This window comes from Larimichthys crocea, chromosome XVII, assembly GCF_000972845.2.
Source record: "Larimichthys crocea isolate SSNF chromosome XVII, L_crocea_2.0, whole genome shotgun sequence".
Classification (NCBI taxonomy): Eukaryota; Metazoa; Chordata; class Actinopteri; family Sciaenidae; genus Larimichthys; species Larimichthys crocea.
In genome coordinates, this window is record NC_040027.1 from 857,726 (window position 1) to 882,135 (window position 24,410).

The 24,410-nt window shown below is 40.9% G+C and overlaps 1 protein-coding gene across 2 annotated transcripts; it reads left to right on the forward strand.

Moving 5' to 3' along the window:
• Window positions 1-323: 323 nt before the first annotated feature.
• On the forward strand, window positions 324-23,037 carry mllt1a (MLLT1 super elongation complex subunit a). Of its 2 annotated transcripts, none has more exons than XM_019277372.2 (12): window positions 324-499; window positions 6,586-6,766; window positions 7,427-7,509; window positions 8,644-8,787; window positions 9,547-9,672; window positions 11,959-12,612; window positions 12,918-13,008; window positions 13,151-13,262; window positions 13,968-14,067; window positions 14,691-14,768; window positions 15,856-15,927; window positions 16,697-23,037. In XM_019277372.2, the coding sequence occupies exons 1-12, from the start codon at window positions 488-490 to the stop codon at window positions 16,823-16,825; spliced, it is 1,782 nt and encodes a 593-aa protein (XP_019132917.1). In that variant the 5' UTR covers window positions 324-487; the 3' UTR covers window positions 16,826-23,037. The 2 variants fall into 2 exon arrangements, with proteins under 2 accessions (XP_019132917.1, XP_027146039.1); XM_027290238.1 differs by having other exon boundaries at window positions 14,691-14,759.
• Window positions 23,038-24,410: the final 1,373 nt, after the last annotated feature.

Below are 24,410 nucleotides of genomic sequence, written 5' to 3' on the forward strand. Positions count from 1 at the left end.
ATAATATTGTGAGACATATTAAGTTCTATGACTAAGATATAAGCGTCATTGTTAGTGTTATTGATATTACATTTAGCAGCCTAATAGGAATGGCAGAAATGCGAAACCAATACAATCGAACCCCGATTAATCAATTATCATCATGTGCATTTTACAATTGAAACAGAGCTGTCGCCATTGGGACAGGCTCACTGTCACTCGAGAAAACCACCAGAAAATGCTTTAATTGTATTTGCAGCTCAGCGTCTGCCCCGCCTCCCGGGCGCTCTGATTGGCTCCTTTCAAGAGTGCTTAAATCTGCGGCTCTGTGATTGGACGAGAGAGCTTTCTGTTTTGGTTGCCTGCCAGCGGCCGTCTGGAAGGGGAGGGGAGGCCGTCTGCCTTCCGCTTCTGGGCTGGATTGACACACAATGAGGAGCAGAGGCTGGGGAGACGCTCCACAAACGCCGCTGTAAATAAATACAACAATCACTGAGGCCAGAGAAACATGGAGAACCAGGTACAGTGGCTTTTGTGTCTCCTTGCGGGATCTGAACTTTTCACGGGGGGACTGGCAGCAGGCTGCTGGCTGGCAGAGCAGGAATGAATCCTCTGTTCTGCTAGCCAGAAGAAAAAAAAAACGCTCCTGCTGCTAATGAACTCGTAGTTGTTTGGCTCTGGAGCTATGCTAGCTGGGCACTCATACATCGGTATTTACCGCTAGCTAGCTTCAGTGTGCCACACCATTCAGCACCGCTGCATAGCTGTAGCCACAGCCGGGCACACAAAGAGATTTACACCTGGTGTTTGTTCCGCTGTGCCGTGTTTAAAACGCACATGCACACTGTTAGACAGCACGGAGGGCTGTTTGAGTCGAGGGTTTGTGGAGCTAAGCTAAGCTAAGTCTACCTACCAGGAGAGTGTCGGCCGTCGGCTAAAGGCTAAGGAGCCGCTACAAGGCGCCGGGGAAAAGATTTGTCCTCTCCAGGTTGGGCTGGAGAGGCGGGGTGGTGTCTCCACTGCCAGCGGCCTTGAACCTCTCACATGCAGGGTTAATAAAAGCAACAACGACTGCATTAAAACTTGTCTAACATCTCTGCATTATTCGCCAACAGTTGGTTAATGTTTAATGCCTGCCACATCCATGCCTGTAGGCTGAGATGCATGTAGCATGGTGTGGCCAACGTTGAACTTGAATCCAGTCATGATGACCACCCATGCTCTTGGCTCATCATTATAAAGAAACCCAGAGTATAAGACATCATTTTTAAACACCGGTTTGTAGTATGTCTCCACATTCAATACTATTGCATGTATAAATTTGCACGATTGAGATTTATGTCCCTCCTTAAAAGGCTTCGTGATTTTATTCTTGCAGAGAACAGAAAAGTGGGTAAACAAAATTACATATCTGCAAGCTGTAGGGGAGATATTGCTTCAAAGTGGGTTACTCTCTAAATGCCTGAGGTTATTCAGGACTGTATTTCAGATGGTTGGGCCACACACACCCTTGGAAAGTGGCTCGGCCACTTTCTTGGAGCTAGTCCCCATTCAGCGTTGGCCCCTTTGAAGTTTTAACTAGACGTAGAGGAAGTCTTCGTCTGCTGCAAGTTCAAAGAACAGTGTAGTTGTGCTGTATGTGATGAACCATGTTACACGTTACAACCATTTGACTCAAATACGTGCACGCTTGCTTGGTTATCGGTCATTTTTAGAGGCTGTAGTTGCCTTGTGCTGGAGCGCTGCTTCTCAAACTGTGTTTGTCATTGGTGGTTCGTGACCTCTCTACAGTGGTGGTATGTGGAGGAATCTCTGAAACACATCAATTAAAAACACGCTACACTTTCAAACTACTACAAGATTAAAGTAATTTTTGGGTTTACTGCAATATTTTATGTCAGTTATCAGCCTGCTGTGTAGTTCATGCACATAGCATGCGTGTACGTCCGTGATTCATTACAAGCTAAAATATGAGTAAAATGAATGGTTAAAAACAAACGCTGCCATCGTGCCTCTAACCAAAATCATTATAAAGAGAAGTGCAGATCAGGAGTAACCCTTTTCCATCAGATTAGCTCTGGTTCTTGAACCACTTCCATTCAGGATTCAGCAACAGTCAACAATGAATAATCTTCTTATTAGGAATAAACCTGTCTATAAATAAAACCGTCCACAGCTGAACACGTTGTTGTATTTTAAAGTCTGTCAAAACGGAGGCACTCGGAGAGCCTAATATTTTCTGCGGTGGTTTGCGGTGTAAAAAGTTTAAGAAACACGGCACTAGACAATGTTTCTAATTAACCCTCGCTGATATAAATGAGCATAACTTTAATGACATTAAGATATAGCCTATTGCAGGGCTGTTGTCCTGCGTTTGTTTTAGATTATCGGACCAAATGAACCTGTAGTCGAGTCTGTCGGCTCCAAAAGAGAGTTCAGTTTGTAAATGTTGATTTGAATGTTTGTGTTGTTCATTACAGCATCGTGATACAGCTGGATGACAGCATGATTAGCTAAACTGCTTTGTGCGTGGGCAGTGAATTAGGGTCATGACTTTGTGTGCGAACACTGTGATCTTTGCTGTTTATTTATTTATTTATTTTTTAGATAAGAGATCTGCACGTAATGAACACTGCAGTTGGGATGACAGGATGAGTGGTCATGCAGCTTTTCATAATCCCCACACGCACATTCACACTCCCTGTTTCCAATACTCTCTTGTTTTCCCTCGGTGAGCCAGATAGGTTATTTGTGACTCCCCGTGCCTTCCTGGATTGACCATTTTCCAGTACAAGTAACTGTTTCATCTCTCGCTGTGCTCTCCGCTCCGTCCGTGTCATCTTTTAGATATGAGGTCGGTTGTGATGAAGGGTTCGACTGGAACCTGCATCTTTGTGAAAACACAGCTGCTGTCAAGACTGTTTGCCTCCGGCGAGGGAAACTTTCTGACTTTTCATTTTAATCGTTCATTAGCTGGAAGACATTAACATGGTCACGAGGGGTGTTATTTACATGTCAGCTGGGAGTTCATTGTTTTCGTGGGAGCCAGCGTGTCTGCCAAAATTTGTATTTCCTCTCATCCCTTCAATTGGACCACTGTGTATGAGAGAAAGAGAGAGCATGAATGCACCATCTCACTGTTAGAGGCTGTGTCTGGTTTTGTATCCCCTGAGTTGCTTTTAATTGAAGATGGCTAAATAAATGTGTTGCCACAATAATCTCGTCCATCTGATAGTAATAGACTCATGATGTATCTCCATGGTGTTTCATATTTTCAGATTTGCGGCTCAATTAATATCCATCTCCATCAGTGTGGTTTTATTTGTATGTCTTTATTATCCCAGCCTGATGTTGCTTTCTTAGCTCTTAATTTTTTGGAATATTAGAAATTATAGTCAGTTTCATAGCTGAATGATCGTCATATTTTCAGACGCAGTTTAATTTGTGTCTATATCAACGTAGTTTTCGTCTCCTGTCCTTTTTATAAAACTGGAACTAACTGAACACAAAAAATATGGTTGAATCCATAATTTCAGTCATTTTGCTTGTAAAATGTCATGCTTCTTATCACTGTGCAGTCAATATATTTGGGTTTTTCGATTGTTGAGTAAAAATAACAAACATTTTTTTGAAGCTCTGTGAAATTATAATCTGCAATTTGACGTCTTACAAACAAACCTATTTATGGAGAAAATAATGAGCCTTAGTATTTCTCTATACCAGCAACACACATTTATTTCAATTATTGATTCATCTGCCATATATTTTCTCATTTAATCAATTATTTGTTTTCTCTGTAAGATGTCAAAAATAGTGAATGTCTGGTATAATAGCTGATGTCTTCAGAGGTCTCGTTATGTCCAAATTTTTTGAAAAAAGGAGCCGCACATGAGATCATCACAACTGAAAATCTTAACCAATCAATGCTTGGTACCTTTGCAAAATAGTTCCTGATTAATTGTCTGTCGACCTGCTAATCAATTAATCAGCTAATTGTCTGAGCTCTAATTTTCTCTGCCTCCTGGGCTCTTCATTTTCTAAAATGTCATGTTTATTTTTTCCATGTTTTGAGTTGATTGTTTCCTTTTGTTTTCTTATCGTCGCTGTCTTCCTCTTTGGCTCGTTATCACCCTGATTTTTATGTTGTCCTTATCACATTCCTGATTTTGCGGAGTCGTCCGGGGGGAGGGGGTTGTTGATGATTGGAGGGACTCCACGGCTGCTCACTGTGGGTGTGGTGGAGTCTGGAGTTTAAGGGCATTACTGCCACAGAATGGCCGGGCAGAGTGCCAGGCAGGAGGTGTGTGTGTATGCGTGTGCGTGTGTGTGTATGCGTGTGCGTGTGTGTGTATGCGAGTGTGTTTGCATGTGTGTGAGTGTGAGCCGGAGAGTGCCAGACCAGCTCATCTCAATCCTGTCCCCTCTAATCCCCCCACTCAGTCCCAGCTCACGAGCTGCTCTCTGCCGGGGCCAAATCCCCACATTCTTCAGTCCTCCCCTGGACATAAAGTGCCTTTCTGTCCCCTCTCGTCCCCCCACATACACCCCTCGTTCCCTTCTGCACTCCATCTCCATAGCCTCTTCACTTACTATGCCAATCACCACCAGCACAGTGTCATTTGCTTGTCCTGTTGCTGTCATTGTTCTTGGCAAAGAGATGTAGCCCAACAATGTGCCCCTCTTCTGGACAAACCTTTTGAGATCAGTCGGCTCTGGCAGCTAATCACTCCCATTCCACAGGGAGCGTCCCGACACCGTCCAGCTTTGTGTCTGTCCGGGCCAAGTGTTCGGCCTATCCTCTTGAGTATAACGTCCACACACTCAAAATAGAGCTTTAGAGGTTTTGTTAAAGGTGGAATCAGAAACCGATGAATAATGGCCCCTTGGTTTAATCTCCTTCTTTGCATGTTTATTTCTGAAGCAACCTCAGTTTACAAGGTGTCTCGGCCACTATAATCGAGAATTGCTAGGGACCAACAAGTCTGTTGCACCGGGCTGTAAATAATGAGTATTTTTTATTAGCAATTAATCTGCAGATTATCTTCTTGATTAATCATGTGGTCTATAAAACATCATAGAACAGTAAAAGTGTCCATGGAGGCCAAAGTGATCTAGTTGGTTCTTGTTTTGTCTGACCAACAGTGCAAAACCCAAAGATATTCATGTTGTGATGCGATATCGATGTATGTTGCAGCTCAACCACAGCAGTATTATTATTTGCATTATAAACTAATTTGCTGATTATTTTCCCCATTAATGCTTTGGTCAAACGGTGTCATTATCACAGTCTGCCAAGGTGACATCTTTCATTATATATATAGCAGGCGAAGAAAACCAACAAATATTCACATTTTGAACCAGAACTGAGGCTGTAGCTAGACATTTTTGTTGGTATTTATTGCTTTAAAAATGACTCAAACACCCTGAAATTCTTGCTGTATTAAATGGTATTTTTATCTGTGAGGCAACTTGTGAGAGAAAAAAAAATGTAATTTACTTTCTTCACAAATCAATTATCAAAATCTTCTTTCTTTCGGCTGCTCCCTATAGTCGTTGATCGGATCATTTCTTTTAGACTTGCTGGCAAACCGAGCCTCGCCCAACCCAGCGAGGAGATTTGATGATTCACATATTTGATTTAGCTTCAGCTTTTTAGGCCAGATGCCCTTACTGATGCAACCCTCTCCATTTAACCGGGCGTGGGACTGGCAATTAGGAATGTGCTGTCTTGTGCATCCCCAGTGTCTGGGAAGCAGACTGCCAACCCTGTGACCAACCCACTCCACCAACTGAGCCAAAGACACCTCTATTATCAAAAAAACAAATGAATAATTTCAGTCACTTGACGTATTGATTAACTGACTAATCGTTTGATCTCCACATAGCAGTATAGACTAATATTAGTTTAGTGCTGTCAAGTTACAAGCAAGGAAGTCATGTCAGCAACCTAGTTAAATTTAGCAGTCTATTTTTAGAGTAACGTTTTTATTTCCTCTTTGTCCAGTCCAGTTATTAAAAAACCTCAAATCTGATGGAGCAGAGATGAAGAAAATGAAGAAAAGCATTAAATGTTATTTCAGAGTAAACTGAGTACCTTTTTTGTTTTGGACCCATGATTGCGACAAAATAAGTGATTTGAAGATGTCACTTTAGGCTAAAAATTGTGCTTTTCCTCTGACATATTTATCAACCACAAAATGTTTTTATGTTTTTATTATCCAAACCAAGGTGTCGTATACTGTACAGTTTATATGAGCATAGACTTAGCAAACAAACATCTTTAAAGTTGCCTGTAAATCTTTATCTTGAGGAAACACACGTGCAGTGTAACGTCTAAAAGATTCAGCAGCAGAAGAAAATGTTCTCAAAGTCTTATATTTGACCTTTCTCTGTTCACCACAATATGTACAAAGCATAGATAACAGCAGACACGTGTTTCCATTACACATTTTCATCAGTTTCTTCATCTCAGTAAACCTGGTGCTTCTCATTTTGCCCTTGTAGTTCATGTTTTACTTATTTTTGGCTTGTGTGTATGCTCCTACCTCTGCACGCTTGATAATCTACAGTATTTGACTTGTTAGTTTCTATCTCCTCCTTTTTCAGTGCACAGTGCAGGTGAAGCTGGAGTTGGGCCACAGAGCCCAGCTAAGAAAGAAAGTGACATCAGAAGGCTTCACCCACGACTGGATGGTGTTTGTCCGAGGGCCAGAGACCGGCGACATCCAGCATTTTGTAGAGAGGGTCGTCTTCCGCCTGCATGAGAGCTTCCCCAAACCCAAGAGAGGTGAGACAGAGAGAATGCAAACACACATTCTCACTCCAAAGTAATTATGTGTTTTAGATGCTGCATAAATGAGCCAAGTAATGAATGCAGCTTAACACATCGGAAAACAAATAAATTGAGGGTAGTGCTCAATCAAAACATGAAGGTGACGTAAGGGTTTTCTTTTTTGTGATGTATACAGATTTCAGAGTTCATGTCTCAACATAAATCGATAAAAAATCTAGGAGGTGCTACAATGTTCTTAATTTTGAAATTAAGTTTTGTATGTCTCCATTCATAGCGGTCAAATTTATGGTAGGCAGTCCTTACAAACGATGCATGAACGATGCATCTTTCTATCCATCTTGTAAATGTGTAAACATTGTCAGCCAATTTGTAACTCATTTATGATTTATTAGATGTCTCACTGTTTTGTGCCACTTAGAAAATGATGACAAAGTTTGCTGGTTTCACTTAAAATCGCAGGTTAAATCATCAGCTCGTTGTTCGTCACACTGAATTCATGGTAGTGTGTATTTTCTGTTAGATGTATAGACAGTTCTCAAATAATGAGTTGTTGTTTCATGTCATTAATTTATTAAGTCATTATTTCAATATGTTATTCTATTGATGATATGAGTACCGGTAATATAATTGTAATAATTATGTCTTTGTCTGCAGTATGCAAGGAGCCCCCGTACAAAGTGGAAGAGTCGGGCTACGCAGGCTTCCTCATGCCGATTGAGGTTTATTTCAAGAACAAGGTGAGGTCGACTTGCCATGGATAGCAAAATGAAGGCGTTTGACCGGTTTTTGGTGTGAAAAAATGAAAAGAGAAAACTAGTTTTTACATGTTCTGTTATATAACGCATTTGATCCCTGAGATGTTTACAGGGCTCAAATGACCAGGCACAAACTGCACACACAAATCTGTTTTTTAAATGTATTTATCAGAAGCATACCCATGTAACCAGGCTAATTCCTTAACTTGGCTAAAGAAACCGAGTGTTCCTCTTACATGATGTTACAGAAATCAAGTTATTGCCCAAAGCCACGAATAATCAGATTACTTAAGTGCACGTATATGGTTTGAGTGCAAAGCAGTGATGGTTTGACCATTTTTTTTTAAGGATAGCTTTGCTTTGGACAGCCTTTCTAACACACTCTCCAGAAGGTCAGACAGTAGTTCTTATATTCACTTGGCCAGCCAGTATGCACAATTGTGTTAGTGAAACATTGCTTTTATGAGGGGACTCTCTTTAAGGATTGAAATCAAACGAGCGCACACTATTATACTGGCACCTTTAAGTCTCCATCAGCCATTTATATGAATGATGAAAGACAAAAGGAACCACTTTACTCTCATTACAAGATAAGCATGCTTGAGAGGTTTGTGCACATTAGGGTACCATCAGCTGCTGCAGTTCTTTATAATATTAAACCTTTGGCCTGAACCCAAAAACTTCCTCCTCTTATATGCAATTAACTTATACACAGTGGACAAATCCGTCAAGAAGATGAAGAAAATGTTTAAAGGCAAGCATGAGGAGTTTAAATATCAGTAGCCATTGATCCATCTGCATACAAGAATACATTTTGTTTATAAGATCTCTCAGGAGTGTCTAAATCCCTTTTCCTCAGCTCTAATTGTCCTCTTCTCTCAAGAATGTTAGTTGTTTCTTATCAGGGTGCCGGCTCCAGCTTTGTCTGTCTCTTTTATTGACCTAAAGGGTGATAGTTCATTCATTCAGCTTTTATCTTTTGTTGTGAAATATGTAGGTATTGGGAGGAGACAGTGTGTTGGGCAGTAATGTAGTAAGACAAACATTAGATTAGTTTGTGTGACCCATGCTGTTACAGGAGGGTTAAAACAAACTTTAATCATTGTCTATCCTCAGGAGGAGCCAAAAAAGGTGTGTTTCAACTATGACCTCTTCCTTAACTTGGAGGGCAACCCACCGGTGAACCACCTGCGCTGTGAGAAGCTCACCTTCAACAACCCCACCAAAGAATTCAGGAGAAAACTGATCAAAGCTGGAGGGGTGAGGCTTTCTGACACACTGGCTGGTTGCCAGGTCGACTGGACTGATGGCTAAATGAGTGACTACAGTCAATAGCAGACACTATTGACAACAATAGTGCTGCTGTAGCAGCTGCCACATGCTGTGCTTTATAATGAATTCTCAAATCTCAAAAGGTTGCAAAGTGCTGCTGGTTCTAGAAATGTTTTCCCCACATATTTTTATTCCCATTTCAAAATTCTTTTTCAGTCAATTTTAGCAATCAACTTTCAAAATAAAATTCATAATTTTTAATTGATTGATCCTTTCATCCATTCTATGACACAACTGGGTCACATTAGTTAGATTAATTATATCATTAATCACGTGTAATGATGAGGTTTATGTTATGGCCAACAGTTTTAATGGTTGTAATTGGTAACAGTGAGTGCATGTGATTGACAGTGTCTGTACTTCCTCTCGCCCTTTTTATGTACAAGGACATCTAGCTTTGATTACTCTGAAGAAACTGGTATTTTTTTTATAACTCAGTTTTTGCTCTTTTGTACTGACGATCAAACCAGGAGACCTTAATGATCATTCAAGCCGTGGAAGTTTGAACACTAAATCACGTCACTGGGGACTTTTACGTAGAGAACCAGGGCCACCCAAAATAGTTTTTTGCTCTATTAAAGTCTACTTGTCTTCAGTCTAAGGAACTGTTTGATAATTTACAGTATACACTGTACAGTAACTTCAAAGATTTACAGAGAAACATGACTCTTGTCTCTGTAATTTCAGGTATTAGTGGTTCCAGAGGGGGCTGAAGCTGTGTCAAGGCCCAGTCCAGACTACCCAATGCTCCCCACCATCCCACTCTCTGCCTTCTCAGACCCCAAGAAGACCAAGACCTCTCATGTGTCAAAGGTAAGTTAAATTGGCAACAAAAAATTGTATAATTTCTTAGTGGATACTAGAACTTAAAGCTCAAAACATTTTTTGGCCTTTTTTTTGCCTTGACCTTAACAAAATCATTAAATCACTCTTCAGTACAGGCTGACTACAGGCTTCTAATCACTACCAGCTGTTTGAGCATCTGCATGCATGTATGCAGAATTACTCAGCAGGCTTATCTGCCCGGAGAGGGGACATATCAGAAGAACACAGGAAACTGATTCCGTTACATTTTCCATTTGTTGCCACTGTTGTGGTATCAACTTTCCCAGACCAGTACAATTTCTTCATGTTGTGCCAATAGTGAATGCCTATATATCCTGTAAACTACATTTCCCCTTCATTTTGACATACATGTTACTTCAGTCCACAGTATTGTTGTGACATGAGTGGGCGTGTGTTCAGCAGCAGCTCGAGGCAGATGGAGGACTTGCTTTCATCCAGCTGTGTCCATCTGCTGTCATCGAAAAAAAGTCCCCCACACAGCCACCCTCTCCGATCTTCAGTCTGTACTGAGTCTGTTTTTCACAGTGAATAGATATAATAAAGGCTCTTGTGTACATATCAGGTTTAATAGTGTTTGAAAACCTTTAAAACTGCTGATAAATGAACAGTGTGGATATACCATCCTCTGTCGCTGTGCCAGAAAGCTCTGTTAAAAGCCACTCCTGTGGATGTGGTTACCACATACACCCCTCGCTTCATGGTTACTTTGTCTGCTGCACCCAAAGTTTTACTACAAGTTCAAATTTGTTCATTTACTTTCTTTAAAATAAGAGCCTAAGGTAATCTAACTCCAACAGTACAACCACTGTACGCCATGACCTGTTTGCCCATGACTTTCGTGACATCATGAAACATTGTGTAAATACTCTCTATACTGTAGTGTAGAGTTGTATAAAGTAGACTACTTTCTTTTGTATATATATTTTTTTACTATTTATGGCCATACTAGCAGCACGGCTCTGTCAGTAGGTCCCCTGCTTTGGTCCAGATTTAAATATCTCAACAAGTATTTTATGGATTTCCATTAAATTTTCGCTGCTTATTTGTAGTCCCCAGAGGATACATCCTTCTGACTTTGATGATCCCCTGACCTTTCCTCTTGGGCTACGACATTTGTTATTTTGAGTGAAACGTTTTAACCACTACTGGATGGATTGGTTACCCACAGAGCGGATTGTTCTAACTTTTACCATACCTGAATTTTCATATAGCGGCAACATCTTTCCAGTACTTTGGTTTCTGACAAATGTTTAGTGCTAATTGGTGCATATTAGCATGCTAACATGCTAAACTAAGATATAAACATGATACCTGCTCATATGAGCATGTTAGCAATGTTGTTGCAAGCATGCTACCTAGATAACTTAAGCACTGAGCTCAAAGCATCACTGCACTGCAATTATAGCCTCACAGAGCTGCTAGCCTGGCTGTAGACTCTGGGGGAACGGTCAGATAGTCAGAAAAATCAGCTCCTAAGTACTTTCCTAACTGCTTTTCCTTGACCTCGATAGAAAACGTCACAAGGTCAAGGAAAGATGTGAAGGAGAGTTCATAAGGAGTTAGGAGAAGACGACCACAGACTATGTCATTATGCAACAGCGAATATTGACGTGATCTGTTGTAAAACTACAAAATTCAGAAGATGGACTACAAAATGCGCTTCTAAGATACTTACTAGATTCTTACTGTGTTTTTAATGCAGAAAATATAAACATGGACAACCCGGTGAAAAATATGTCATTATCAACGTCAGAATTAAAATAATAAATGAATATTATCCATGTTTGTTACGCTGGTATGGTTGCTCACCCTCCTGTCCACTCATGTATAATGATATATAAAAGATATATGATTGATCAGCAACGTGATGATGATCTGCAGGACACTGGATGTCACAGTTAGAAACAGTTTTTACTGTGTGTGAATGCAGCTCCACAGTCAACAACAGAACACACTTCATGATCAAAGTTTTTACATCACGTCAACACGTATGTTCATATTTACACATTCTCCCTGCTGCAGTCTGCATCACACTGAAGAAAATTGTTATTTTGGCTGAAATTCACATTGACCCAAGTGCTTAATTTGACATCTGGTTCACAGTAAATAATGTTATTATAGTACAGACTAGACTGGCCAGACCTTGACGAAGACTTTGTGCAGCTGGGCCTGTATCCTTTTTAAGGGACCTTTGGGTGAGAGTTTTAATAGTAGATTGTCAATGACAGTGCTGTTCTCGTGTTCTCTTTCCAGGAACCCAGCAAAGATGGAAGTGGCGGCAGCAGCAAAGGACCCAAACCGCACAAGCTGACCAAGGAGCACCGTGAACGTCCTCGAAAAGACTCTGAGAGTAAAGCCACGTCGAAAGGAGACAACGACAGAGACGGAAGCAGCAAGAGTGGCCGCGATCCTTCCTCTTCCTCATCGTCATCTTCGAAAAAGCCGTCAGAGATCAAAGTGAAAGATGAAGTTAAGGTCCTACCCAAGGCTGCCTTCAAGGAGCCTAAACTCACCCTGAAGGAATCAAAGATGGAGGGCATGTCTCCTAAAGGAGGGGGGGCTGGGAGTGGAGGGGGTGGTGGGGGAGGAGGTGGAGGAGGGCCCACAGAGTCCAAAGCCCCGGGGAAAAGACCCTCCAATGTTGAGTCTCCCAAACCCAGCGCTAAGAAGCAGAAAAAGGGCAGCTCAGAGGGACCAAAGGGGCCGACCGGTGGGACCTTCGCAGGAACTTCTCCTCGTGTCTCCTCCTCATCTGCAGTCACCCAGCCCTACGCAGAGAAGAAACCTCCCAAGGATAAAGGTCGCTGGGCCAAAGGCAAAAATGACACACAGGAGACGAAGGAGACAAAGAAAATCCCAGAGTCAGAAGAGTCAAATTCAGAGGACGAAGCATCGTCAAAGTCAGAGGTACGTTAGCTTCAGTGGAGCATTCACTCAAATTCAAAAAGAGGCGAAACCCTTCAGACTTTCTTGAAAGTGAAAAAAAGATTTTGTAATGTAATGTATTCAAAAATGCCATTACTATGATCATTACGTTTCACAATTGTTTTTATTATTGTTTAATCTGTGATTAGTTTCTGGTATCAAAGTCAGAAAATAGTGAAGTGCTTCAATAGTAAAAATTTAGTAGGCGCGATCCGAGCCATCAAAAATAGCACAATTATCACTTGATTTGTTGAATCCTGAGCTCATTTCTCATGTTTGTCTTACAGCAGTCGCCCGCCTCAAGTCTTTCCAACTCCAGTTCGAGCTCTGACTCCAGTTCAGATTCAGACTTTGAGCCTGGACAGAAACCAGGACAAGGTAGAGAGTCCATTCACCTTGTTTCAGCACAGACAGACCATTTCTATGTAACAATGTAACCTTGTATTTGGGTGTGTTGGAAGTTTTATAGTGTTGAGATGAGGAGTAACATAGTTTGTGTGACCCTTTTCTCCTCCCCCAGGCCCTCTTCGATCTATGGTGGAGGAGATCCAGTCAGAAGAGTCAGATGATGACGACAGCAGCTCAGAGGAGGAGACGCCCATCAAGACCAACCCACCCAACCGCGACTCTCGGTCAGTCTCCTTTAAAAAATCCTTTAAATGTTTAGTTGTCGAACAACGTTGGTCCTAGATCGCACTGAGCTAAGTTCACAGACGGAAAACACTGGCACTGGCTTGCACAACACTTAATATATGTTTACCTCAAACTCATTGCATGTTGCTCTTTGTATGGCTACGACAAGTGTCCACTTCATAGGTTTTTAGATGCGTATTTAGCTTATTTATTGTGTGTGCATGTAAATTTAGTGATTGTTTTGAGCAAACATCCACTATTGTTTATTATATTCGGAGTTCAGTGCTTCCAGGTAAACAGCTGTTGGTACTAACGAAGAAGGGCTCCTTTTCGAATTTTTCAGCACTTTCACTCAATTTAAAAATAATAAATAATTTGAAAATGCATGTCAAAGCAGGTCAATGGAACTCTCTGCTTGTATCTGTATGTTTTTTCTTTTTACATTTTAAATGTAGCACTAAAATTTAACTGGCTTTCATCACACAATCTAGCGTATCCTCAATATTGATGTCGTACAGACAGATACACGCCAGTTTTGTCTCTTCTCTATATTGTTTACTCTGTTTACCCGACCAAAAAGAACTGACTGACTGTCCCCTCCATATTAGCAGCACAGTACAATGCTAAGGAGTATGACAATATGTTCTGTCTGTCTGTCGGTCTGTGTGTGATTGACCTCTGACCTCGCCCTGTCCCCCTGTCAGACTCAGCCTGGACAGCGAGAGTGACAGCAGTGACGGCTCGCACAGCCCCAGTCGAGACCCCGCCCCGCCCCCACAGAAACACAACTCCTCCAATAACAAAGTGAGTCACACAGACCACATTTCACTGCCTGCTTTTATTGATGTATTGACAGGGACTAAAATAAACACTAAAACCACACATTAACTGCTATGGATCAACTGTCAGAGCCAGAGCTACTGTTTACTGATTCAGGTCTTATTTGTTCTTAATATTATTGTTAAGGATATTTTCTTTCTTCATTATGTATATGTGCGTTCTGTGTTCATCTGTCAACATAATCCTTTCCTTCCACGAACAGGAACTTCCTAAAGCATCATGCTGTATATTTTTGTGGTTTTGTGAACTTAGTTTAGTGTACTTGGGCAACCATGAATGAGTAAAACTATCAAAACAAGACTGAAAGTCACTGTAAGGCATTCGTTTAGACAGAGACAACTCATTTTGAATTTTAGTATTTGCACTTTATGTCTTGGTTCCTATCCAACAAACTGACATGGAAACCAGAGTTTCAGGACTGCACCAGGCTTCAGCTTACATCAGAGCTGTATTAACTGTCATCGGTGTCCCAGATAGTTTCATGGTCTCACATCACCGCCTCTGTTTCTCTTCTTTGCTCTCTCTCTCTCTCTCTCTCTCTCTCTCTCTCTCTCTCTCTTGTTCTTTGTCCGCTCTGTTTTCTGCAGGTTTCAGGCAGAAAGAGTCCAGATTCCTCGTTTCGCTCAGAGAAGGTGTTGAAGAAGGGATACGACAAGGTAGGAAGGGTAAATCAAACTTTTTATGCTTTTAACTCTCACACACACACGTAATGTTTTTTGTCACTATTCAACGAGTGCATTAATAAATTCAGTATGGAGTAATGGTCAGTGAATTGATCCAGATGTGCAGACAGACTCGGACAGAAATATCTCTTCTTTCTTCTTTGTAAGAAGATGATTCATGTAGAGACAAAACTGTGGTGAACTGATTCTACATCCCTCCTTTAGGTTCCTTGTTTCTGTTGAGACATTAGAAAAAGGTTAAATCCCACACTGAAGGATTTAGGTTAAACATAATATGGACAAACATTTGGCAGTGGTCAACAGCAGCAAAAGCTGTTTTCAATTTTAAACACAGTCATGTCAAGTTAAAATCACAAAGTTGTCTCAGTGGGATTTACAATTCATGAAATATACTGCCATAGTTTGACAGTCAGGAGACCTGTCAGGTCTCTCCTCTGCCATTTCAGATCATCAGTCAGTTTCTGGTTAACCGCACGCATATTCATAACAATAACATTCAAGCCATTAAGGTATTAAAAAAAAAGATCACAGATCAGCAGCTTATCCCCTAAATCTCAACTATGGCTGTCGCAAATTCAAACTAGCATCTAATTTGTCCAAAATCATTTAAACGAAATCCTCTTAATGTATCCTAACATATATTGTTTAATTGACATTAAATCGCTGGGCCTTGTGTGACAAACAGTAAGATTACAGTAAGCAGCCTTTCCTTTATCTTGGATTTTGCATCTGCAGTGTCAAACTCAAAATGCTTCCGAGTTCTCTAATGGTTTGGTGTCATGATTATCTCGTCAGCAGGCCTCGCTAGTTTTCCCCATTTTGCAATAGCTAAGAGAACAGTAGTGTAGTCAGGGAATACAGTTGTTCTGACAGATATTGCAGTTTAGGAACATCCCCCTTGAGTACAAGTTACGACCTTTTAGCATACACTGACAATTTTTACTGACAGATATTTAATTATTTTCTCATGATTGTTCGTAGGAAAGTTTAAATTTTAAATAAAAATGAACACGACTCTCTGCTTTCCTTGAATTTTGGGTCTTATTTGTGTTCACTGTCCTCTCTGCAGGCCTACACAGAAGAATTGGTGGATCTCCATCGCAGACTTATGGCTTTAAGGGAGCGTAACGTTCTACAGCAGGTGTGTGTTCATGCCTTTGCAATTGCTTGATATGGCCTTTTTTTTTTTTTTTTCCATGTACAGTGGTCCCTCGTTTATCGCGGGGGATACGTTCTAAAAATAGCCCGCAATAAACGAAATCCGCGAAGTAAGTTTTACAATTATTATACATGTTTTAAGGCCGTAAAACCCCTAACCACACACCCTTTATACACCTTTTTACACGCATATGTACAGTACTTCCTTAATCAGGACGCAGCGCGGTTCTCCCTTAGCCAATTTAGGACGCAGAACACAATGCGCGCTCATACTGTACAGTACGCAGTAAAAAAAAAGCATGCAAAATTACACTGATGAAAATCCGTGAAACAGCGAGTCCGCGAAAAGTGAACCGCGATATAGCGAGGGACGACTGTATAAATCAAATTCACCATTTATCATTACAAAACAAGTGACTTGAATTTGCAGTTAATGTATGGACTACTTTTAAAATGTCTTTTTTATATGTTGAGTTTCCATGTGCATAAAGTCATCCGAAGGACACAGTACACATATTTAATTTAAATTGTTATTATTTTTGCCTAATGTAGGTAGTCATGTCAGTAACATTAGGCAGGGATGTCCAATTGCAGGTTGTCGGGAGGCGTTATACTCCTATAGACTATGGACTGTGGGAGCAGGAGACTGATGTTTTTGTGGAGTTTCAGTCAGCACCATCAGATTTGTAGCAAACACTGTCACTACTGCGTGATACAGCATGCAGGGTCCTCATTTCTCTCTCGTTTGTCAGATTGTCAACCTGATCGAGGAGACGGGCCACTTCAACGTGACCAACACCACCTTTGACTTTGACCTCTTTTCACTGGACGAGTCCACTGTCCGCAAACTACAGAGCTACCTGGAGGCGACAGCCACGTGACAGGAAGTGGAAACCGGCGTGGGAAAACTGGCGTGTGGATGGCAGCGGCGTTGGAGGTAGACCCGCCCCACCACGTCTCCTCTTTAAGCAGGGGACGAGCAGCCACATCTGTCGCAGCTGTCTTCACAGGCCTGACTGAACCATCGAACAACTACCACACAAACAGAAACACCTGAACAAAACACAAGCACACATGAAGACACACCGCCTTCAGGTGACACTGGGGAGGAAACTGAAGGAGGAGGTGTGGAAGGGGAGGGTGGGAGGGAAGCGGAGTAGCTGAACTCCGTCTACAGTCAGGATTTTCACTACACATCTCTTTTTTTTTTTTTCTTTTTTTTTTTGGAGTCTGTGCAGAGCTGTGGAATGCACCCCACACCCCCTCCTTCACCCTCCTGCACTCATATTGCTCCCGCCTTTGCAAAGCCAATACTTCCCCTCCTCCTCCTCCTCCTCTTCTTCCTCCCCCTTCACACGCACACTCCTTACTCGGCAGAACACTCCAGTTCCCTTCCCCCTGCTGTCAGCTGGAGCTCATTTCTCTCCCAACATACTCTTGAGTCGTGTGTGTGTTGTCTGTGCACGTATGTGTGTGTGCATGCGAGTGCTGCTGAGGTTTAAGAGGAGATGTTGTCTTTATGGTTACTGACGTCTCTTTGTTTGTGAGGCTCGAACACAAACAACAGCCGGTTTCCCTTCTTCCTTACACACACACACACACACACACACACACACACACACACACACACACACACACACACACACACACATCAAGCAAATACAGATTCAGGTAATACTTAACATCGAACCCCCACATCTAGCATTTTTAAGCAGTGTGTGTACACACTGAAAAAAATGGTTCATAACACACTATAATGTAGTTTTCTAAATGTATTCATCAGCAACTGTAACTCCTCCTGTGGCCATGCATGAGTGGAACCTCATGTATGAACAGAGAATGAAGGACATTAAAGGAAAACACTGTTTTAATATAAAATTATAGAAGAAGTTATAATTGTTGATAAATACTGTACATTAACAAACCCTTAAAAAGTCTTTACCGCTGAGTGCAGTTACAATTTACAGTATGTCATAAACCATTTATGAAATGTTCACAGCGCTTATAAATGCTAAGTGGGAGGTGATTAAAGTAAAGTTGTACCCACATTCATGCACGTTTATCTCCCAGGTCCTTCCACTCAACACTGTACATGAAGACACTGAGACGTGTGTCGTATGCGTGTGTGTGTGTGACTGTGTTTTGGATGGGGTTTCTCTGTTGTCTTAACTTTTGAAAACACATGTTCTGTTGAGATTCCCCTCTACTTCCTCGCACTGAAAGCTGAGCCTTGACCTCCTACCAACAGCCTCCCCTCCTCCCCACTCCATCCCTCCTCCTCCTTCCCTTATTCCCATATTGGCGTGCATGAAAGGGCTCGACTGCTCGCGGCCAGAGCAGTGGAGGATCACTCCTGAATTGCCTTCTAAGTGGTGGGTAGGGTGGGGTGGGGGTTTAAAAAAAAAAAAGCCGTGAAAAAGTAGCCATACTTGTCTCCCAGAATCCAAAAATAATAAGAAAAAGAATAGGGGCCACGCTTTTTTACATTTTATTTTTCTACAAGTGCATTTTGTGTATTTATTCCCAGATTGCGGTTACGATAACCTGTGAGCTATGAATGTATATCGCTTTTACTTTTCTACGGCTAGCAACAGCCCCACTCTAGTGCCTTTTTCTGCGACTTGCAGTGTGAGGGGGGGTGTGCGCTCTGTTAGCCATGGTCACGCAGATTGAAGCCCCCCCCCCCCAAATACCCTGTTTGGGGAAACAAGTGTTAATAGGGATGCCTGAATATCCAGTATTGTCTTAATGGCTTCCATCCCTGCTACTCCTTTTCCAGTGTCTTTGTAGGCTGTTGCCATTTTATCAGTGATGTTTCTGTTAATCAAGCCCTCTAGAAACTTTGATACCACTATTTTTCACGAATGGTGGTCATGTTTTTATGTTCTTGCTTTTTGAGATTAGGTTCAGTGTTTTAAAGAGGAAGCGTCAGGTGACTGTGTGGTAGTTACTCACGTTAATTAGCTCTAGTTAAAGTTGCTTCAGCTGTGTTGTGTATTTTGTGAAGATGGTTGTTGTTGAATAGGGTCCACGTTCCCTCTTCAAGCGGTTTGAAGTATTTGAAGTAATGGTGAAGAGCTTGAGACCAAGTTACCAGGCACTTGAAGAGCATTGACGAAGGGCATGTAGGCAGAAAAATAAGCTAAACTAAAAGCGCTCCCTTTGTTTTCTTTCCCTAACTATTTGAAATGTATTTCTCAGGGGCCTGCATCATGAAGCAAGATCATTGGGTTGGACATATAACTGTAACCCAGGCTGACCGGTCTCACAGAGCTGTTTCACTTAAAATAATTTACACCAGGATTCAATTAAAACCTGTAAACAATTATTAATCATGAGCACAAAGCGAAAGCGTATGTCTACACATCGGTCGACATACTTGGCTTTACATTCTATAAACCGTATCAGATATTTATGAAATGTTTGTAAATGTTACCTACTCCTGCGCTACTTTAAATGTTATTGGAGATGACTAAAAACCACAGCTGCCCACTCTTAAACAGTGCTTCTAGCATACAACACAAAGAAGGTTGGCCATAGTTATCAATACCCATTCACAAATACACATGCATGTAATTGCACTGAAAGTCTTAAACTGGTCCAGCACATTTAATTTTGCATTAATAATTCATTACTACAGTTAGGAAAGAACATGCAAGGACTGAAAGTAACAATGATTATAAATAAAAAATAAATACCCAACATCTTAAAAATGTATACCAGTGCACTGAAAATTAGCTGCTAGTAAATTATATACACAGCACATGGCCTCATGAAACTTTACAAGGTGTTCTGCTGTACGCAGCTCGTAAAAAACCTGCTTTTTTTTTATTTTTTACTGTCTTTGATTTTTAATATCAGGACACTCAGAGTGCATTATCACACTTATTTCAACAATGAAGTGGGACTGTTTAAATTGTAAATAATCAATACATCCCTGGTTAGGTAACTGGTTAGTTAGTATTGCTGCTACAGTTACATGCAGTTGAATATTCTTTGCGCACTGACTTGTAATTTAACTGCGATTAAACTGTTGACGAGAACTATTTCCGTTCAAATGCACACCTGCCAACCAACGAGAGGTCTCCTTTCTGTAGCCATGTAATAATGAGCAATAATTAGGATTTCCTTTAAAACTTTTTTTTAATGTAGATATTTACTCTGTGTTACTTTTAACTGTTAGGGTCTGTATTTCATATAATTTTAATTGTTTGTCCATCCAAGAAGCAAAATGTAGAACATGTTGAGTCGATGTACTATTTAAGGAAGCCTGTATGATAATGCCCACTATGAGCATTAACCTATTACTTTTAGTATTTGATTACTGCATTATTTCACTATTGGTGTCTACTTTTTATGTTTAGATGTACATATTATTATTTGCTGTACTTTGCCTACTGGTCTTGATCTTTTTATATCTTTTTAACTGCTCAAATATTATCTTTTGCTGCTGCACTGACAGAATTTCTCCAGAGAGTTCAACAGTTTAATCTTCCAGTAATTAGTAATTAATCTTTATTTGAGGTGACATGTGATTGGTTTCTTGTCACACCTCTTGTGGGTTAACAGAGCCAGGAGTCAGCTTTGTGAGACCGGTTTCTAGGATCACCAGTTTTTGGAAGCCAGTAACCTCAAAAGAAAGTCAGACTGAGGTGTACTTGGTTCTTGATCCAGGCCCCTGGTGTGTTAGTTCCTGTGGCCCCTCCAGGCTTCACACACATACAGACACATACACACACCAGCCCACTGTGGTTAAAAACCTTGAATGAGATCCCCTCCCGGCCTCCCTCCCCTTCCTCTTCTGTTTTCTTCCTGCCGACAGTGTTTTGATTCTGACGCTTCAATAGCTTTAATACTTTGCTCTCTGTTTCTGTTGCCTGCCTGGCTCAGCGATTTGTACACACTCCCTCTGACCTTACTGTATACGCCGTCTGAGCATGGAAAATGTGTCTCAACTTAAAAAAAAGAAAAGAGGAAAAAAAAAGAAGAAAAACCAGGATCCCTGCCGCCTTATGTGCCCTGCAGTAACCCCCTCCTGCCCTCACTTCTTCCCCCGTCCTACCCTCATTTTCTCTAGGTGTGCCTCTGTCAACAGAACTTCAGGCCGTGATTACTGAGAATGAACTTTGAAACTGTGTGAGTGATGTTTGTGCATCTGCGAGTGTGTTTGTCAGCGATAGGAGAGATTTAAAAACCAACCTTCCTGTCCTCTTCTCTGTGCATTGATGTGGGAACCTTTAAGTCCTAGTTCATGAACTCTGACCTTTGACCAGGCACTCATTCAGTCCCTTGTTGTGGTGGTTGAGAGGGGAGGTTATGTGGGGACTTGAGAAGCCCCACTGTCTACACACAGTCAATGTTTTATTTATGGACCTCTGCACTTTTGGCTGTGATGACTTCAGTACTTAAGTAGTTACCTAAACTGTATTTTTAAGGATTTTATACAATATTTACATGCAATACGATATGAATTGATTTTTTTTTCTTTGCCAACCATTTTTTGTTTGTTTCTTATTTAATTGTCTTCATTGGGCATGATTTGTCACTAGTATCCACAAACAAACATGCCCATCGAATCTATTTTAGGCGGAAAATGTTATGGGGGATGTTCCCTGTATGTTTTTGTGTGTCATGATTCTGATGACAGCTGAACACCAGGAAGCAGGTGTTGGAAAATATTTGCTGGATGAGCTAAACTTTGATATCACCCTCTGCTTCCAGTAGGAATAACTGGACCAGAACGAGGACAAGAGGAGTCCACACTTTGGTTCAGGGAACTGAACTGTTGAGCTAAAATGTTTCTTTTCTGTGTCATGTCCAGTTATGATTTGAGTGTTTTATTTTCTACTCATTCATAGAAGTCTGTACCCAAACAACCTAATTTTATTGTGTTATGATAACTTGAGCCTGAAGAAAAACATCATAGGAAACAATACGGTTGTGAAGTGGGAACTCTTTTGGGCACCCCTGGTACCGGAAGTAACAGTGCAATTCTTTTTTTTCTTTTCTTTTTTACCATAGGCAGAGTTATGTGAGAAAACTCTTATTAACAGCAGCATTTGAAACCATCTGGTTAGTTAACTACGACTCCCAAGGAGCATTGCGGCAAGAACTGTCCAATCACGAAACGTAAATCTTTACCGCTACTAATGGCGCGCGGAAACCATAGAAAAATGTTGAAATAACTTTTTTTGTCTTTACTATCTACACCCTGAATTTGTTAACTTTTAATTTATTTGAGTCACTTTTGGAGACTTTCCGCCACTACGGCGCCGCTTTTAGTTAACGACAGCAATCGTTTTGAATTCGCCATTTTTTATCTCCATGGCAACGGCGGCTGAGGCTCGCCTGGAGCAGCCGTTTGTCATGAAATGACGAATACAACATAATTTAAAACAAAATAAGGTAAAAACAAGTGAAACTGTTAGTCATAACGTAAACCTGTATGACTTTACATTATCCAGCCAGAGTCCTGTGTTTCTAGGTTGAGCATAACTTAAGAAATCAATGAAAACAGTACAGAGAGGAGAGAAACACTTCCGGAACCAGCGGTGCCTCTCACTGCGCAGCCGCGAGGAGGTCTGTAGGAGTGGAGCATTTCAGCTGAGACTATTATATATAATACGTGTATAATACAGCAAAGGTAGATTATCTACTGTGTGGATCTTTTAGAGGATGAGCGAAAATATAGAGCAAATGGTTCCTTGCAAATATGGGGAGGGGGTGGGGGGGAGGGGGCATGTGCAGACGGGATGTTTCCTGTGTCAGTAGTCGTCATAATGTGTCTGTGACAAGGGGACAGGGTTGCCTGTATTTATAAAGGTTTGATTTTTTTTTTTTAACTGGGGGGGTAAAAACAGGGGAGGGTGGAGTCCCTAAATGTGTACCATATATGTGGTCCAAGCTACAAACGACGGGCAGAACAAATGAACTGGATGGCAGAACAATTTGGTATTTTTGAAAATAAAAACTTGGCATTGCAATGCCACCATGTGGCCATATGATGCAAGTTGTTAACAAGGACAAAACATGTTATTTTAATGTTATTTTTTATTTTGAAATCATATTATTAATAAAGTCATTAAGTACTGTTGTCCCTGTGTGTCCGATCATTGGCCGCTGTGTGACCCGGTCATGGCTGTGCGTGGAGGGTTCATGTAAGGTTCATGTGATGGTCAGTGCAGTCCTTATGCGGGGTTAAAAGGACAAGCAGCAGGCCGGGCAATAATGCTCATGATGCATTGACCATCTATCGAGGAAATGTCACTATAGGGATGGCAGAGGTTGATCAATAAATTGTACTCTGTGACGCAGCTCTGCACTGAGAAACACAGTGAGAATTGTGAGGCCTCTGCTGCAGTTTAACCTCCATTATTAACCGTTTCATCCAAATTATATATGACATTGTAAGGGCATACTCTGTGTGAGTTTTTGCCATACCAGTACTGATAGTCTAATATATGTGTCTCTTTAACATCTCTGGGTGTCTCTAGTTAAATTTCTATAAACACTTTCTCAACTATAAAAATATATCAAAAACTAAAACTGCTACAATTTTGTTAGTCCAGTGTTTCTGATGTTTCTGATCCCATGGGTGGGTTTATTTCTAATAAGAAATGTATTTGATTGTTGTTAAATTCTGAATGAAACCAGTTCAAGTACCAGATAAGTGAAACTCCTGATCTGCACTTCTCTTCCTAAAACATTTCCTATTTAGAGCCACGATAACAGTGTTTTTAAACCATTAATTTTACCCCTGGTTACTCCCTTGACATGCCAGTTTAGCTCCTGACTGGTGAAGGATGTATGCACTTGAATCAATAATGATATTAATATGGCAGGAAATGCAAAATCTATTTTAAATTACAGTGATCTCATTGTTTATTTTCACTTAATGTTTTTATAGAATATATTTAATAATAAATACATAAATAAATGTTTTTGTTTTTTTTTTATCATTCCTTCACATACCACTAGAGGGAGGTCACATACCACCAGTGTTACATGTACCACAGTTTGAAGAGCAGTGGATTAGATGATCGTCAGATATTTAATGGACAGAAAATTAATATGAAATGTGAATATTTTACATATTTTCAGTGATCTGTTTAGGGACCAGGAGATGTCTTTTAATACTTTTAGCTTGTTGTGGAAAACCCTGAGTAGTCGTCATGGAAGGTTAGTGGGCAGAGGAAAAATTCAAACATTATTCTGAGCGTTAAAACAAGTTCTGTTGAAACTGCTGGTGAGGTTATTTGTGTGTTGACTGAAGTATGTTATGAGGCTGTGGTTTTCTATTTCACAGCCATTACCCATTTTAGCTGCAGCCTAATCTAAAATGTCTTGCAGTTTTACAGCAGTAAAATTATAAATGCAGGAGCTTTATGTGTAACAGTAATCTAACACTGGCATTTCTACTTTTACTTTAGTAAAAGATCTGAGTACTTCTTTATGAGCCACATTCAC